The sequence below is a fragment of the Pteronotus mesoamericanus genome, unplaced genomic scaffold (assembly GCF_021234165.1).
Source record: "Pteronotus mesoamericanus isolate MK-2021 breed Mesoamerican mustached bat unplaced genomic scaffold, CSHL_Meso_final contig_1, whole genome shotgun sequence".
NCBI lineage: Eukaryota > Metazoa > Chordata > Mammalia > Chiroptera > Mormoopidae > Pteronotus > Pteronotus mesoamericanus.
Window position 1 is genome coordinate 3,841,766 of NW_026554998.1, and position 17,895 is coordinate 3,859,660.

Below are 17,895 nucleotides of genomic sequence, written 5' to 3' on the forward strand. Positions count from 1 at the left end.
GCCCCTCGGGTGGGGGTGGGCCGCGCCGCGTCAGGCGAAGAAGGGAGAGAAGACGGCCACGGCCCGTGAGGAAGAGGGTCGCGGCCTCCAGGCACCCTCGGACCCCGGCTGCAGCCTCAGCTCTTCCCTGGGCCTCCAGTCCACCCTGCGGACTCGGACCGCCAGCCCGCAGTCACAGCGGCCGGTTCCTTCGGATATGTCCCCCTCCCTCCCTCCTCCCTCTGGGGGGCTTCCGCAGCCTCAGCCTGAGCTGAGAGCCAGGGCCTGGCGTCCCAGCCACAGAGAGCTCGCCCAGCCGGGAGCGGGAGCCGGGAGGTGCGGCGACGTGGCTCTGAGCGCCGCCCCGGGGAATCGGCCATAAAAGCCAGAGGCGTTCTCTCTGTGAGGACCGGGAAAGGGCCCCGACACACCGTGGGTGGCCTCCTTCTGAAGGCGGCTGCTGGGTGCCTCTGGGGCCAAGGGCTGTCCCCCAACGTGCCCCTGCCAGGGCCCCCGCCTCTCAAATCCAGCTTCAGGGCAGAGCCCCGCGTGTCTGGGCCTGTGTCTCTGGCCTCCCCGGCTCCACTGCCGCCTTCACTCCGGTCTCCTCCGCCCCTGGGCGCTGCCGCCCTGCTGCTTGCGAGGGCTGCTGGGGCACCGCGGGCTGTGGCGTCGGCCTCCGCTGTCGGAAGGCCCTGGACGGGGTGGGAGACACTGGTCTGTGGGCAAGGCCAACTCCACTGAAGCCGGGGTCCCCGCTGGGGTCGCTGCCCCTGGCCCGGGCCACCCCCCGGGCCTGTGAGACGCGACCGCCCCAACCGGGAGCCTCACTCCTGAGCCTGTCTTGGCAGCTGCTGCTCTAGTAACACCGGGCCAGCCCGCAGGCCGCCCGGCCGTCTTGCCCACGGTGGGGGACACGCAGGCTGGGCGTATGCTTCCCTCCCTCGCGTAAGACACGCGAGGCCTTGACTGCTGGGCGCCGTCCTGCTCTGGTCTGGGAGCTCCTGCCCCAAGGCCATGGCCACTCAAAGCCTGTGAGAGCCCCTCCCCGAGAACCCGTCAAAAGAAGGCACAAGGACAAGAAGTTCCCATCTGGAACCGTGAGGGGTGGGGTCCAGGCACAGCGAGGGACTGAGGGTGGACGCAGGGAGAGCTCCCTGCGGGGGACCGGCCCTCCCTCCCTCGCGGCCGCTGACGGCCCTCTGGCGCCTCGCACGGATTCTCCCAGGGCTTGTGCGCTGGCTTGGGGGAGAGGAAATGGGGCCACGGAGGCGGGAAATTTCCTGTCCCCAGGGAGGGTCCAGATGACAGGGGCCTCATGGGCTGGGTGGGGAAGGCGAGTGTGAGGCTAAAGGGACCTTGGCCATCCCTCGCCGGCATTCAGCGTCCACCCGGGGGACTTCAGTGCCTTCTCCCCTCAGGGCATAGAAATGGGAGCCGAGGAGGAGGAGGAAGGGGCAGAAGAGAAGGCCGTGGCGCACGCAGACGGGCTGTCCCGTGTTTTGAGGACGAGCCCAGAGCTGGCGATGTTTCCGCAGGACTCGCTGGCCCAGACGCTGCCGGTGGCCGCGCAAAGCTGAGCAGGTCCCTGGGAGGCCGCGCGGCCAGAAGCCCTTATTAGAAATTACACAGACAAGCAGCCTTGCTTTTGAATGCAAGGGCGGTGTCATGCTCTAGTCCTGTGCCGTCCAGTTAAGGAGCCAATGGCCACACGTGACCTCTGCGGGCCGATGAGGGTGTGCGTGGCGTGCGGTCACACCCCAGGTGACCGTGGACCTCCCACTGCCCCGACATCTCCTGCGGAGGCCGGCACGAGGGGCTGGGGACCCCCTGACCTCAGACGACCCGGGGCGGCAGCGGTGCCCGCTGGGGCGGTGCCGCCCCCCCCCACATGGCACTGGGGCGGGTGGAGCTGACCTCAGGCCCGAGGCCCGCACTGTCATCTAAGCAGTGAGGCCAGGGAGGAGGAACACGGCGCTGAGGGCCGGGCAGCGGGCTCTAGGAGGAGCGGGGTAAGGAAGGAGGGGCGCGGCACTGGGAGTGCCTGCCGGCCCTGGGCCCACGCTGGACCCCTCGTTGGTGGCCACAGGCCGCCCGAAGGGGTTCGTTTTTACATGACCTCCAGCCAACAGAATCGTCCATTCATCCGCTCACTCGCTGGCTGGTTTGTTCCCTCACTCACTGAGTCGTTCACTCGTTCACTCATTGACAGGTTCATTTACTCATTCACTGATTCATTTGTTTATTCATTCCCTGTTCAGTTTACTCATTCATTGATTCACTCACTCATTCGCTTATTCATTCACTCATTCATTCACTGATTCATCCGTTCCTCTCTGGTTCATTCACTCATTCACTGGTTCATTCATTGATTTGCTGAGCCATTCTTCATGCACAGGTTCGTTTACTCATTCACGGGTTCATTCACTCATTCAGTGATTGGTTTACTCATTCACTATTCATTCATTCATTCACTTTGGTTCATTCGGTCATTCGCTGGTTCATTCACTGATTTGCTGAGCCATTCCCTCATTCACAGGTTCGGTTACTCATTCATTAGCTCATTCACAGGTTTGTTTACTCATTCACGGATCCATTCACTCATTCACCGATTCATTCACTCATTTGCTGAGCCATTCACGCATTCACAGGTTCATTTACTCATTCATTCACTCATTCACAGGTTCGTTTACTCACTCACTGATTCTCTGATTCACTCACTCATTCACTCACTCACTGACTCATTTATTCGCCTGCTCATTCACTGGTTCATTCTCCGAGCCGCTCACACGCTCACTGGCCTGTTCATCTGCTCACCCCGCTGAAGGAGGCTCACTGAGCATCCGCCCTGTGCCAGGCTCGCGCAGAGAGCCGGGCACCCGAGCAGCGCCGCCCGGCTGTGCCCCTGCACTCCGGGGCCAGGATGGGGAGGCTGGTGAGCCGAACTGGAAGGTCCCTGAGGGCAGCCACGGGGCATGGCTGCTTGGCGGTGGCTGGTGGCTGAGTCCACTCTGAGGGTCCTCAGGAGGGCGCTGTCTGTCCCCAGGCCGTGCCCCCTGAGAGGCTGGACCCCTGCGTTTCACCTGCATCTGGCCTTCCCCGACGTTTTAAAGCACGCTGCTGGTCGGCCAGACGGGGCCTGGGCTGCACTTGGCTTGGGAGCCGGCAGCGATCCCTGCTCAGGCAGTACCTTCTGAGCTGCTCTGGATGGTAATTAAGTGTGTCTTACGGGGCCGAGGCTCCTCGCCGAGCAGTCCCCAGGCCGCTGTTCTGGGGGGCAGCCTGTCTGACTGGGCGGTTGTGAAGGCCCCATCCACCCCAAGGCAGCAGGGCGTTCACGGCCGTGCCCCGAGGCGTGACGCCTGCGGGGCTTGGTGGGGGCCCAGCGACGCCCCAGCCCAACGCCCCGACGCGCAGCCGGATGGACCCCAGCACCCCCGCCCCGGGCAGCCCCCCCGGGGAGCCTCCCAGCCCGGTGAGTGCATGGCCCTCGGGCTCCCTGGGCAGCTCCGTTTTCAACCCAGGCCTGCCCGGCGCCCGCCAGAGAAAGGGGACACCTGGGCCACCCCAGCTGCCTGCGGGCCCTCGTTGGACACCTGCCGAGTATGGCTTTGTTCTGTGTCCAGCAGAGGCAGCAGCCACAGCGGGAGGGACGCGGGGGTGCCGCGCCCGCTGGGCGTCGGCCTGCAGCACGTGGCTGCCACTCCCCCCGCCCCCGTTCCCCCTGTGAGCGGCCGGCCTGCGGCTGCCGAGGGGCCGTCGACTCTCCCCCCTCTGACTGTCCTACCACAGAGACTTGCGGATGCAAAGGCGGGGACCCTGTCCCCTCGGGGGGCCCTGTGCAGGCCCCGTGGCGGGAGAAGGGTCCGGCCTCTCCTTTCCTGGGAGCCCACCCAGGCGGCAGGCTGCCCGCACGATTGGGTCCCGATCCCACTGTGGGGCTAGAACATACCCGTGCGTTCCCTGCCGCCCCCTCCTAGGCAGCCAGACTAACGGGGACAGATCAGCGTGAGAAAATGGAAGCCTGGTCCCTGCGCACGGGGACGTCGCATCGACTGACAACCCATGAAAATTCACGTTGGGGCCAAGGAGGAAGCGGGGAAATAGTGTCAGACGTCAGAAGCAAGAGCAGGTGGCTTGCAGGTTGTTGAGGAGGAAGGAGCACAAGGCAGGAAACCCCCCCCAGGGGACTCAGAAACTGGGGCACGGCTGCCTAACCACCAGGCCCGGCCTGGCCCGCCTGTGGACCACACCTTGTCCACTCGAGGCCGTCATTGTCCTGCGGTCTCCCAGCTGCCACAGGTGCCTCCGCCTGAATCTCTTGGGCAGAAGCGGGGCAGGTCAAATGTTCTTCCTAAGTCTTGTTCCTTAATACACAGCGTAAATGAGTGAATGGATCAGAGGGTGGAAGAATGAGCACATGAATGAGTCAGTGAGCGCGCGAACCAGTCAGTGAGCGCGTGACTCAACCTGTGAGCGAGCGCGTGCGTGACAGAGCGAACGAGTCTGGGAGGCTATGTAAAAACGATTGTGTCTTAAAAGCAGCTCCGAGGGGCAGAGCGTGGGTCCCCTGGCCCGTGGACATTGCACGGCTCTCTGATAAGAATGTGAGTGCAGGCCACAGCTGGACAAACGAAGAGCAAGTCTCTGCGGTCACCGGATGCCCTGTCCCGGTACAAGAGAAGTCAGCCTTTTCAGACAAAAATGGGGGACAGGCTTGGCCCCTGCAGGTGTCAGGAGGGCACGTGTCCTCGCGGGAGCCAGGCCGAGCTCCAGCCGGGCTCAGGCTTCCCCTCCACGCTGCCTGGCTGGCAGTTGTTTCTGGGAATTTCGTGCGCCGAGAGAGCACATTCCTTCTCCACCGTGCAGGCAAACGCAGGCCAAGGGGCACACCTCTGGAGGGGACGGAACCGCTGGGGCTGCGGGGGGCTGACCCGGGAGACTAGAGCCCCCGGCTGAGCAGAGACGTCCCCTCTGAACCACTGTGGCCGCCGGCGCCGCCCCCCCCCCCCGCAGTATGTCACGGGCACCCAGAGGGCCCTCCCCAAGGAAGCCACTGTCATTCCACCCCCTCCACCGAGGGCCTGCAGCCGGCAGGAGGCCACGGTCACCCTGCCCTGCCGGGGAGGACAGGTGCTGAGCCCCAGGCTCCCCCCGCCCCGCCCGCCTCTGCGATTCCCTGCTGCTCTCGAGTGTGGGAGAAAAGCAGTGAAAGCTTCTGAAAGCAGCAAAGCCCAAGAGGGATTTGCACTTAATTGTTTTCAAGGTGCTGTGGTTTCCAGGTGCTGTGGCAGCGCTTCCACCGGCCGAGCCGAGAACCCACAGGTAAACCTGTGTTGACCTGCACGAACGGCGGGTTTGGGGGAGGCCCTGGGCAGCGCGGGCGTGAAGCAGGCTCTCCAAGGAGCACGCCCGGCGGCGAGACAGCGTGGGCGCGGCGGCGGCCGCCATGTCCTTGAAGTAGATGCCCCGTGCCCAGGAGATGCGCCCACCCTTGACCCACGAACACACACGCCCACAGAACGAGACATGAAAGGACGGCGGGGGGTGCGGTCAGGAGCGGGGGGTCGGGGGTTCCCCCCCCCCGGCTTCGGATCCCAGCTGTGTGACCTCGGGCCAGTTCCTCAAACCCGCAGGCCTCACTTTACTCATCTGAACAGTGGGATTAACAGTCGTTCCTTGCCTCATAGAACGACCGGAAGGACAAACGGACCGACAGCGGAAAGGCGCCGGCACGCGGGGGCACAGGGTACACGGGCGCGCTCGCCGTGCCGCCAGCGAGGGAGGCCAGTTCGAGGCCTGCTTGCTGCCTGTTTCCTCCACTCGATATTGGACTGATACTTTCATAAATATAATAGAAATCAATCACTGGAAAGACGAAGCCAAAATTTTTTACAAAATGGAATCCAGCCCCAGCTGGTACGGCTCAGTGGACGGAGCTCCAGCCTGCGAACCAAAGGGTGGCCGGTTCGGTTCCAGTCAGGGCACCTGCCTGGGTTGCGGGCCAGGTCCCCAGTTGGGGGCACACGAGAGGCAACCACACATGGATGTTTCCCTCCCTCTCTTTCTCCCTCCCGTCCCCTCTCTCTAAAAATAAATACATAAAATCTTTTTTAAAAAATAAAAAATAAATAAAATAAAATCTTTTTAAAAGAGTGTCACCGAGACCCTTTGCACAGGTCCACACTGTCCAATATCCTGAGAAAATGACTCAGATGAAGAGCCGTTCGTCTCCGGAGGCGGAAGCACTGTGCGTAACCGCCTAAAAGGAGGGACAGCCCGCGTGGCCACGTAACAGGGAACAGGAGCCACAACGCGGCCCCCGGCTGGGACCGCGCGGGCCGGCCGCCGCCCCCCCCCCCGGCCCCCGCCGTGTTGCTGGTGCGAGGGCCTGTGTGCCCAGGGCCGACCCGGCGAGAAGGGAGCGGCCCAGGGCGGCCCGCCTGCCTGCGAGCCCTGTCAGCTTGAGGGCTTTGGGACCAAGCGCTGTAGCCTTCTAACGTTCGGAGGCAAACGCTGTGAAGGCCCCGGGAATGTCTGGAACAACGCTCAGAAAAGCCGGGTCAGAAACGCCGACGCTACCGGACTCCCCCACAGAAACCGCGCGGCTCAGGTGACCGCAGTGTGTCCAGGGCCCTCCCCACCCCCACGTCCGCGCCTGCGGCCCGGGGACTGGAGGGCCCGGCAACGTCCACCCACCGACTCCGCGCCCTAGGTGAGGAGGGGGACCGCTTCTTGCTGGCCTTCCTCTCCGCGGAGCCGCCCCCGCCCAGGCTGGCACGGGGCCACCTCCTGTCCTCTGGGCTCAGGTCCCTGGAGTCCGGGGCCCCCTCCTCCGGCAGGCGGAGGGAGGAGCGGCCACTGCCCCCGCCGTGGGCCTGCACCCTGGAGCGCCAGGTGGCCACGATGAGAGCGATGCTCTTGGTGCCCGCGGCCATCTCCGCGAGGGCGGCCGCCGCTGCTGTCCTGGGGGGCCCCGCTCCGGGCTGGCTGGCAAGCGCAGCTTGGAGACCCGGCTCCCCGCACTCAGGGAGCCGGACTTCTGCAGGGAACCAGCACTGGTGGGGGTCAGGCAGGGCCCCAGAAGGAGACCCAGGGACTGTGACTCGGCCCAAGTTGTTTATTTTGGGGGAAAGACTGCTTTGGTGGGGGACAAGGACCAAGGAAGTGGCCTGCAAGGAAGCCAGTTCCTGGCCTGGGATGTCCTGCGAGACAGTACAGCTCTCAGGCCTTGGGGTCACCGCACCCGAGGGCTGAAGGGTCGAACCCAGAGTCACAGACAGGGGCTTCTCCCGGGGGACCTCACTCCTGAGCTCTGCCACCGGGGGGGGGGGTGGCTCCGCAGGGAGCGGGGTGTCTTCAGCCCAGTCACCTAGCTGCTGACAACCATTGTGATGGCTGCTTAAAGGGAGTCCTCCTTCCCGAAGCTTCTCTCTCGCTTCCCCTGGCCCAGCACAGCCCTGACCGGCCCCTGACGCCACACGCACCCACCTCGCGAGCTGGCGGCAGGAGCAGGATGCGGGAGGCCGGCGGCGGAACGAGGACACCCTGCCTGCCCGGCTTTTTCGAGGGTGTGGCTTTTGGTGACTTGTAGCCATTGCTGGGGAGGAAACAAACACAGGCCTCCGCCCGGCCCCTCTGCCACCAGCTTTCTGCTGCGGCCACAGGCCGGGCCGGGCTCAGGGCCCAGAGGGGGCACCCCGCCCCGCCCACTGCGTGCTAGGGGGCACACCACCACAAGGGGGACCCGCGGTCCCAAGGCCTGGCCGCCGGCTGCAGCCCCACCTGCGGCCAAGAGCAGGTGATGCACAGCAGGCCCACCTGTCTGTCTCCAGCAGCATCGGCGGCAGCTGAAACTGGGCACTGCACAGGGGATCCTTCCCGCCGTCCAGCTCATCTCGGCTGGCCTCCTCTGGCGGCGGCGATGTGTTCACAACAGGACCATCCTGGGGCCAGACAGAGGAGCTGGGGAAGGCAGCATGTCCAGCAGAGGTCCCTGACAGGCCACGGTGAGGTTCCGTTCCTCCTGGCCACCACTACCTGACGGAAGCCGCCCCGAGACGAGGCGGCCGGCAGCCCACTCCCTCGCTCCGCCGAGCCCCCACGGTAGACAGCGAGGGGGCCTCTGTGTCAGAGCGAGCGCCGGGGCACAGCCATGTGACCCAGCCATGGCACTCGTGGGCGGGAGGGACGGGCTGACCGCCCCGAGCGCCCAGACACTCACCCACAGGGCGCTGACCATCACTGAGTGCAGCCGCAGCAGGCGGTCCAGCGAGCCCTCGCCCCGCTCCTGGGAGTACAGGCTGTAGCGCTCGGCCAGCGCTGCTGGCACTGGGAGGCCGCCGTCTGCAGGGGCCGGGGGAGGGCGAGTCAGGCGCCCAGGGCGGGCTCCCCTCGGCTGTTCAGAGGTGACTCCTCCCACCAGCCACGAGAAGCCTTTCCCGAGGCGGGGTGCTTCTGTGACTGTCCTCTGTGTGCCTGATTCTATTTAAAAATTTCCTGTTGTGTTCACGTTCGTCACTAAGTAATAGTCACACCTCTAACGCCTAAGTAAAATTTAGTTTAGCAGTTAAAGAGCCTCTCCTAGGTTGACACCCAAAAGAACCAAACACAGGTGTTCTAACAGCAACTTGCACGTGAATGTTTGCAGCAGCGTATTCACAATCCCCCGGAGGCGGAAACGGCCCAAGCAGCCACCGGCTGACGAGTAGGAACGAGGTGCGACCTGTGGATGGGGTGGGGTTCAGCCGCTACAAGAGACGAGGCGCTGACCTCGCCACAGCCTTGAAGCCGTGACACTGAGCCACGAGCCGGACACGAAAGGTCACAGGCTGTGATTCCACTCGTGGGAAGTGTCCGGAACAGGCACATCCAGAGACGGGCCGTGGATCGGTGGTCGTGGGGCAGGAAAGGGCGGGGAGTGAGTGCCTCGTGGGGGCAGGTTCTTATGACCCAGCAGAAACACTGTGGAGCTGGAGGCGGCGGCTGCGCAGCGGTGCCCTGAGCCTGGCTCGTGCTGTGGTTACGGTGTGATGTCAGTTTCACCTAATTTTTTTAAAAGAAATTAAAAATGTGGCACGGTTATAGCTTTGGCAAAATCGGATTGCTGATAGGCGGGGGCTAAAACGGAGGTTAGGTTGTAAGCAAACGATTTTCCAAAACGTTCTTTAAAGTTTTAGAGCGTTTTAAAATAATGTCCCTTTTCCCCATCGTAAAAGCCATGGCAGATGCCTCTGCAAAGGAGAGCTCATTGCTCTGAGTAAGTGCTGACGGTAAACTGTGACGATGATCTGAACACACCACGCTCCTCTCAGGTCCGGATGCTACACACACGCACGCACGCACACATGGGCACAGACACACATAGTTCTGTCACAACAGAAAGTTAAAGAAGCTGCGGGGGGAGCTCAGAGGCGGCAGAGACGGAGGGCGGTCCGGCCCCGGGGCTGGCCGCACAGGCCGCAGGAAATCTAGATAGTCCCCGGCAGGGGGCGCAACCCATTGCCACGTCTCCGCGGCTGGCTCTGAGCCCTGGCAAAGCAACGGCGGAGACGCACAGTGAGCGGGAGAGTGAAGCCGAGAGCTCGAGCACGGCCAGGCCTCGCCCTGAAGGAGGCGCCGCTGGTCCTGGATGATGCGCTGGCACAGCCGCAGGTGCTGGTGGCAGCGCCGGAGGACCAGGTCCGTCTGGCCCAGCAGGCTCTCCCTGCGCCGGAGGCTGGCCTGCAGCCCCATGTTCTCCGCCTCCAGCGCGTGGGCGCGGCGCGGCAGCCTCAGCGCCTCCCGCTGGTCCTCGCTCCAGCCCGGCCCGCAGCAGCTGCTCCGGGGGCGCGGCCTCGCTCTGGGCGCTGGCCAGGCGCTGCCCCAGCGCAGCCTGAGGGGAGACCGCACGCTCCGGGCCGCGCCGGGCCGCTGTGCCACTCCCGCCCGTCTGGATGGGCTCCAGTTTGCAAATCGCACCCACAAAAACACGCAGGTGACAGCGCCCCTGCGTTGGCCCTGCCTTTACCCTCTGTGTGCGGTGCCCTGAGGCCTGGGCCCTGCTGACCGGGGCCTGGCCTCCCAGGGCCGGCTGAGTCCCAGAGACAGAAACCCCCCGCCCAGGAGCACGCCTTTCAGAGGCAGCCCCCCGGCCCCGAGCCCACGCGCCGCCCTCCCTGTGGCTCCCATTAGCCGGCCACTGTCCACCGGCCCTCGCCACCTGGGGCCGGCACCAGGCAGCGAGGGGCAGCCCTGTGCCCCGGAGCCCGCGGAGCGAGCCAATCAGCCTCTCCTGAACCCGCTCACCTGCCTCACCTGTCGCTTCCCAAGGGGGAAAGGCTCTGTCCCATGTCCCACCCCACCCCCGCCCCCGCCACCAGCCGCCTGACCAGCCCTGGCGCTTCCCCGCATAGCGTAGCGCACCCCTCCTCTCGGGGACTGTGAATAACAAACTGCCCAGTTAGCACGTCATCTCTGATCAGCTGGCCTTGCTGTACGATAGACCTCACATTTTCTGTTAAAATGCTGTACTTTAGAGCATACCCCCAGGGCTAGCCTTCGCCACTCCGTCTACTACGGGAGACCCCGGCTGCCCATTCGCACGCTCCTGGAGCAGACTGTGAGCCTGAGTCACAGGGACTATCCTGTGCATCTTCAAGTCCCCGGGGCCCAGCCCTCGGCTAAGCCCTTAAAACACCGGGAAGGACGGACCGAATGGGTCCTGGCCGCACGTTGCCGGCTGCGCCGCGGAGTCCCAGCACCTGTGAAGGCCGGGCTCCCGCCAATGCGCAGGACCGTCTGGGCAAAGCCCCTCCCTCTTTCTAAATGTCGGAGGACTTGCGAGGTGAGAGCGCGTCCCCTCCCCCCTGCGGCAGCAAACACGGGACAGGAAGGGGCTCTCAGTTTGGCTACGGCTCTGGCTACGTGTCTCTTAAGCGAAGCATCTGCTGCCCGCTGTGAGCCGCCTGCCGTCGCCGGACCTGGCCTCCCCTTGCCTGAAACCACACGGCCACGTCGGGCTCGGGGTGGGATGTGGCCGGTGCCACGGGCATCCACCACGGTCTCCGTTGTGTCACCGGCTCCTGTCAGCCGCTCGCCCTTCTCAGGAAGCCAGGCTGCGAGAAGACTCACTCTCCCGAGAGGAGCCTGGAGGCTCAGTGTCCTCTGGCCACGCCCCCGCCACCTGTCCTGTGCCCCCGGGGCACCGGACTTGGAACCTGTGCGAGATGCCGTGGGGAAGCACCGAGCAGGCGCAGCCGCGGCTCTGCCGGCCCGGCGAGGGGCTGGCTGTCCCCCACACACAGGCAGCAGGGGTCGGGGGACGGGACGCCACGCGGCTTCTCCTGCCCGCGGCCCCCGGGGCGGCTGCCCTGCAGCCGCGGGGCGGCCATTACTCCAACACGCAGGGGCGGGGTGCACGGTCAGGCCCGTCCGCTCCCTGGAGACTGGGGACAAGCTCTCCAACTCTCTGAACCCCGGTTTTCCCGCACGCAGCGGGGCTGAACGTGGCCCTGCGTGGTGGGGCTGTTGCGAGCTGGCTGGTGCCCCAGCAACGCTCAGGAAACGTTGGTGACTTGTCACCTCTGTGTCACACGGGCCTGCCGGTCCCTCTCCCCGCCTTGAGGGCCGCGGTCCTCTGCTGCTCGGCCAGCAGCGTGCTGACCTCCTCTCTGGCCAGGGCCACCTCGTGTGGCTCTGCGGGCCCGCCCTCATCCCGGTCCGCGTCCTCTGCGGCGGCCGCCTCTGCCTCCCGGGCATGGTGGTGGGTCTTCTCTGGCTCCCAGCGGCCGCCATGACAGGGCCAGGGGTCAGAGGGCAAGCCACAGCCGGACTGGGAGTCCCCGTTGGCACCAGCGGGTCTACTTGCAGGCGTGGGCATGAAAATGGGGCAGAATTGGGTCTGCCATCTGATCTGTTCTGTACTCGTAAAAAACAGACGTTTCGAAGAAAAGCTGGAGAGGATAAAGAAGCAGTGAACATCCGCGCGGGGTGCCCCGCGACTCAGGACGCTGCCGCTGGCCCGGCCCCTCCCGTCGCCGCGCCCAAGGCCTCCTCTCTGAGCCCCGCCCCTCAGCTGTAAAACTCGGGGGTGACAGCGCCCCCTGGCGTCCCGCGATCTCAGGGCAAAGCCTGCACCGGACAGAATCTGAACCCGCAGGGCAGCCGCCAGGGCGCAGCTCAGGGTGCGGGCTGGGGACGGGGGCGGCGCGGGGCGGGGGACAGCGACCGCTTTATGAGGGGTTCCCGGGGTGCGGGCTTCCTGTCCAATCAGGCAAACCCCCGCCACGGAGGAGACGCGGGGCGGGAGGAGAACCGACTAAAGGCAGGGTGGGTGCACGCAGGGCAGCCGTGGGTGCAGCCTGTCCCGGGCGCTGTGGTGGCCCCGCTGTCAGTGCCCACAATGCCCCCGCCTCCCACGCGTCCCTGCCTGGGTGCCAAACCACACGGTCAGTCCCCACAAACCACACGCACGGGGCAGCCTGCTCCCAGGAGGGCGGGCAGGGAGAATGCGGGACAGTCCAGAGAGCCCTGGCCAGGGGAGCCAGCCTGTGAGGGAGAGACCGGAGCGGCTGGGGGCGCTCTCCGCCCGCTCCCGCCTGGGAGAGGGGGAGCCCGTGGCCACAGTCCCCCAGGGGAGGCCCTGGCCGGCGGCTCAGTTCATTAGAGCGTCCGCCCGACTCACCAAGGCTGCGATCTTGATGCTTGGTCAGGACGCACACAAGAAGCAACCAATGATTTCACACATAATGGAACAATAAATCAGTGTTTCTCTCTATCTCTTTCCCCCTTCCTCTCCCTCTAAAAGCAATCAATAGAAAATTTTTAATAAAAATTAACAAATAAAGCCCCCCGTGGGGACCCACAGGCCAGCGGCCCCCCGCCCCCGGGGCGGGCGGTGCTGGGGCCCCGGCGGGGCCCACGGGCGGCGCACTCAGTCCGCGACGGCCAGCAGGGGGCGGGACAGGCCAGCGTGCAGCTCGAGGTCAGCGTTCGCCAGCTCTGCCTGACGGCGCTGCACCTCCAGCTGCTCCCGAACGGCCCCGACCGGCTGGGCCCGGATCCTGTTCCTCTGCAGGCGGCTGGCGTCCTCTGTGTCCTGGGCGGCCGTCGCAGCTGGGGGCCACAGAGAGCCGGCTCTACTGAGAGCAAGGCCGCCTGAGCCAGGGGGAACCCCACGCTTGCCACCAGAAGGGGTCGGGCCTGAGGAGGAGCCTGATACACCCGCGTGGGTGGGTGGGCAATGGGGGGGCGGTTGATTGGATGGATGGATGGATGGTGGGTGGTGGGTGGTGGGTGGGTGGGTGGGTGAATGGATGCAAGAAAATATTTGCAAACCATGCATATGCTAAAGAGTTAATATCCAAAAATATATAAGGAACACACACAACTTAATAGCAAAAACCAAACAATCCAATGTAAAAAATGGCCAAAAGGACCTCAATAGACATTTTTCCCCCAAGAAGCCACGCAAATGGCCAACATCGCTCCCCGTGGGGAAACCACGGGGCGGCAGCACCTCGGACCTGCGGGAATGGCTCCTCTCAGAGAGACAAGAGGGACCAGACCCTGGCGAGGATGCAGGGGGCGGGGGGGAGGGGCTCGTGCACTGTTGGTGGGAATGTGAACCACCGCAGCCACCACAGAGAGCAGTATGGAGACTCCTCAAAAAATTAAAAAGCAGAGCTACCATAAGATCCCGCAATTCCTCGTCCGGGTGCCAGCCTGAGGGGATGATATTGGTACCTCCAAGAGAAACCTGCGCCCCAGGTTCAGCGCGACATCGTTCAGGACAGCCAAGCCCTGGCGGCAGCCCCGTGCCCGCGGCGAGCGACGGGGTAGACAGTTACGTGCATAGCAGGATACGCAGCGCACGCGCGCGGCGTAGTGGACCCCGGTACCCCTCGGCCCCGAGAGAGAGGGCCGCAGGCGACAGCACCCACGCACGCAGGCCCCGAGGCCGACCGAGAGCCCCGCGCACGCTCACACCACCGCATGCGGGGATTTCGAGAGAAGGCCGCTGGCGAGCCCTGCGGGGGGTGGGGTGGGGAGGGGACCCTTTCACAATCGATCCGCGTGTCCGTTCGCCTCTCGGCCTTCTGCAGCCTGGCGTCCCGGTCACGCTGCTCCGTAAACAACGCTGTTTACTCCTGGGCTGAAGGGGGAGGGGAGGCCTGGCGCTGGGGAGGAACCCCAGAGCGTTAGGGCCACACCCGCAGGCCAAGGGTCCCACCACCGGCCACTGCCTGCCCCCACCCACCCCGCCCAAGGCTTTGGGAACACGTCCTGGGAGGGGAGGGCTGCCCAGGGTTCCCAGGAGGGACGCAGGCGGGGGGCAGGCCCTGGGCCACCCCGGCCTCTGCCCAGCACTTTCTCCATGACGTAAGCCAACTTCTGATTTTCAATCTTTTTCATCTCATGGCGCAGAAGCGAATGCTGAAATTCTGCGGCTCACCGAAAAATACATTTTTTGCCAATCTGACAAAAAATAGGTATAATTTTGATTGCTTTACAAAAAAGATGAGAATAGTAATTACCTACTCTTTCTGCTCTAAAGTGACTTCTTAAAAAAGCAGGTGCTGCCCTGGCTGGTGTGGCTCAGCGGATGGAGCACCAGTCTGAGAACCAAAAGGTCACCCCTTCGATTCCCGGTCAGGGCACAGGCCTGGGGCCAGGTCCCCAGTTGGGGGCGCACAAGAGGCAACCGATAGACATACCTCTGGCACACACATCGATGTTTCTCTCCCTCCCTATTTCTCTAAGTAAATACATAAAGATCTTTTTTAACAAATCAGGTGCTGCCCCGACCGGTGTGGCTCAGGGGTTGGACGTTGTCCCTTAAAGCTAAAAGTTGTCGGTTTGATTCCTGGTCAGGGCGCAAGCCTGGGTTGCGGGCTTGGTCCCGGAGAGGCAACCAATCGATGTTTCTCCCCCTCTCTGGGAAGGGAGGGAGGGAGGAAAGAAAGAAATCCTAAGGCACTCAGGTGCCTACAGAAGGAATTCTGGCACAAGGAATCAACCCGTCAGCGGCAGCCTCATTCGTGTGGCCAGTCCGGCGCGCTCCGTATCCGCCCTCGTATTCATGGTTCAGGGCAGGGCGTTCGCACCCTGTGGCCATTGTTAGGGTGGCTGCTGTCATTTGTTTACTCAACAGCCTCAGGGAAGAGAGCGTATTGCCCCTGACTAGTCAGAAGTTGCATGGTTTAAGAATTCTCGGGGTGTGCCGGGTAGAGGTCTCTGCCTCGGGACAGGGGACCCTCGCTGCGCGCGCCGGGGCCAGGCCTGCGCTGGAGGAGGGATCGGCCAGGCACCTGCCGGGCCCCGCCCACCCAGCCGGGCCCCGCCCACCCAGCCCGGCCCGGGGAGGGGGCCTGGCCCTGAGACTCCCCGCGCGACACGGGCTGCGGAGGGGCCGCTGGCCCTCCCTGAGCCGTGAGGCGGCTGCCTCCTCGGGGTGGCAAAGGGCGCGTTCCGACCCACGTGTGGGTGCGGCCAGAGCCTCCATCACCGGACCGGACCGGACCCGAAGTCACCCAGGCACAGCGGGCTCCCACGGCAGAACAGGTGACACTGTCGAGGCCAGCGAATGACTACATTTGCCTTCAAAGTCGTTCAGGAGGACACTCCCTTCCTCCTGTGAGGAGGGGCGGCCCTGCCCCGCCGCCAACGCCAGTGCCGGCGGGGTCGCACGGGGGCTTCGCCTGCAGGGCCGGCTCTGCGCTCCCAGGCAGTTTCCCGGGAAGCCGATGCGGTCCACGCTGTTTCCACATGAAGACGCAGGAACGCGTCGCAGCCCGGGGGACCCTTTCCTGCGGACGTGTGCTGTGCGTCACCTGGCGCCTGTGCACCCCGCGCCCCGCCTGAGACCCTGCTGCCCCGACACTCCGCCTGGGTGTCCCGCCCCCGCCCCCGTCCTGGGCCCTCTGTCTTCGGGTGCCGATATGCTCCCAGCACCTCTGTAGAGCCACCTTTCTAACGACAAATGACGAACCCAGGTCACTTGACACAATTTTGTTTCACCTCGAATTTGGCAATTATTCTGGCAAGCGACCACCAGCATTTCTTAACTGCGCCGAGAGCCCAGCTTCCAAAGAGCGAGGGCCCTCCCTTGGCCATGCCGACAGCCGCGGGTCTGCATCCTCGGACCACGGACCCGCGGCTGCCACCAGGCCTGCGGACGGTGCTCGGGCCGCGCTCCCCCGGCTCCCGCGTGAGGGCCCGCCCCGCCTCTCGCCTCCCCGCGGGGCATGGGCTGCTCTTGGGAGAGGCCCCCGCCTGGCCCCGCGGCGCTGCCGCACCCTTCTGTGCGCCCGGAACGCCGACATCACACGTCCATCGGCTCGCTGCTGGACCCCACTTGAGAGTGGGCTGGGGGCGGGCCCTCGTCCCCCTCCCGGTGATGCTGAGCATGCCGGGCACTTCTGCGACGGGATGAGCGAGTCCATGGAGACGTGAGTGCGCAAGTTAATGGGGGAGCCAGCAGCGAATTAACGCGGGAGCATGAATAACCGAGCGTCTGTGAGCAAGCGAGGGAGCACCTCGCCCCTCTGGTGCTCCCCCTGGCCAGGCCCCCTCTGCCCCCCGGCCTCGCCTGGTCACCCGCTTTGTGGGCCATGGCGGTGGCTCCCTCCTCCACTTCTGTGTCACTGAGCGGACGGATCCGAAGCGCCACCTGCGAGCAGGACGCCCTGTGGCTGCGGCCAGCCGGGGCCTCGGTTTCCCCCTCCCTCCCCGCCCCCGCTCTTGACGGAGTGCCGAGGGCCAGCGAAGCCTGCGCCCCTCCGCACCTTTGCTCCTGCACTGGCAGGGTGAGCCTGCTCACGCCCCCCAGGACCCTCAGAGGCGCCCCACCAGTCTCAGGCGGGGAGACAGGCGCTCGCCCGCCCACGGTCCCCAGCGGCCAAGTGTCCCGCCCCTCGCCTCGTCCCCCTGCTCTCAGAGAGGACCCCTGGCCCCGGGGCCCATCCCTCCACCTGCCCTGCCCCCTCAGGGGGCCCCAGGGAGGCCCTGAGGGACTGCAGGACTTGGGCCCCTGCAAGCCTCTGCTGTCCCTTTTCTGAGATGGGAACAGCTCCTCCCTGGGAGCCGCCTCTGGGTTTCGGGCAAGGCCCGGCCCAGCTCACCATCACCCCGCAGGCGGGTCAGTCCGGCCTCGCAGGGCCTGCATGGGACCGGGGCGGGGCCTACGCCCCAGCTGGGGGCCCTGGTCCAGGCCCGGAGCCCCCTGGGAGGGAGAGTCAGGGGGCAGGGCGTGAAGGGGGTGGCGGGAGAAGGGGGGCTCACGACACGCCCATGAAGGAAGGCGGGGAGGGTCCTGCCCAGGGACCGGGCGCTGGGGGTGGTGGGCCAGGAGGCAGCCCAGAGCAGAGGGGCAGCCTCGGGCACACGATGCCCTGCCTGGGGCCGCCGGGCGACCAGAGGGACACTCACCATGAGCTGCCGGTCCCTGGGTTCCATCTCCTTCGTGGTGGGGCTGCCCCGGGCGGGGCAGGGTGGCAGGGTGGGGGGTGGGCGCGCGGCCGCCAGCCCGGCTGCCTGCCGCCTGCTGGCCCCGCTCTGGAGGCCGCCGGGCTGGCCGCCCCGCCCCCTGACATCAGCGGCCCCGGGAGCCCCGCAGGCCCTCCGCCATCTCCCCGAAGGCTGGCACTGCCCCCGCGCTGTGGGTGGGCCCCGAGCAGCTGGGCGGCCCAGGCCCGGTGGGCTCCGGCTGGCTGCACACCCGGCACGTGGTTACGGCCCCAGACCCGGTCCAGCCTTTCTGCCTCTGCGCTGATCTGACACCATGGCAACCCCAGGGGTCCTCTGTCCCCACGTCGCCTGCTCTGCAGGTGAGCCTGCCTCAGACCATCGCCCTGGCCACGGCCTTGGGGCTCTTCCCCGAGACGGGGATGGACGCCACCAGCTGACATTCAGTGACATGTTCCCAGCTGGGAGCGC

The 17,895-nt window shown here is 65.3% G+C and overlaps 1 protein-coding gene across 1 annotated transcript; it reads right to left on the reverse strand.

Moving 5' to 3' along the window:
- Window positions 1-573: 573 nt before the first annotated feature.
- LOC129065717 (kinesin-like protein KIF19) lies at window positions 574-17,415 on the reverse strand. The gene is given in 13 exon segments (XM_054567017.1): window positions 574-674; window positions 6,683-6,944; window positions 6,947-7,021; window positions 7,471-7,579; window positions 7,801-7,925; window positions 8,204-8,325; window positions 9,585-9,784; window positions 9,786-9,853; window positions 11,579-11,744; window positions 12,897-13,097; window positions 13,951-14,081; window positions 16,550-16,630; window positions 17,389-17,415. Coding segments are annotated over 13 exon segments (1,668 nt in total).
- Window positions 17,416-17,895: the final 480 nt, after the last annotated feature.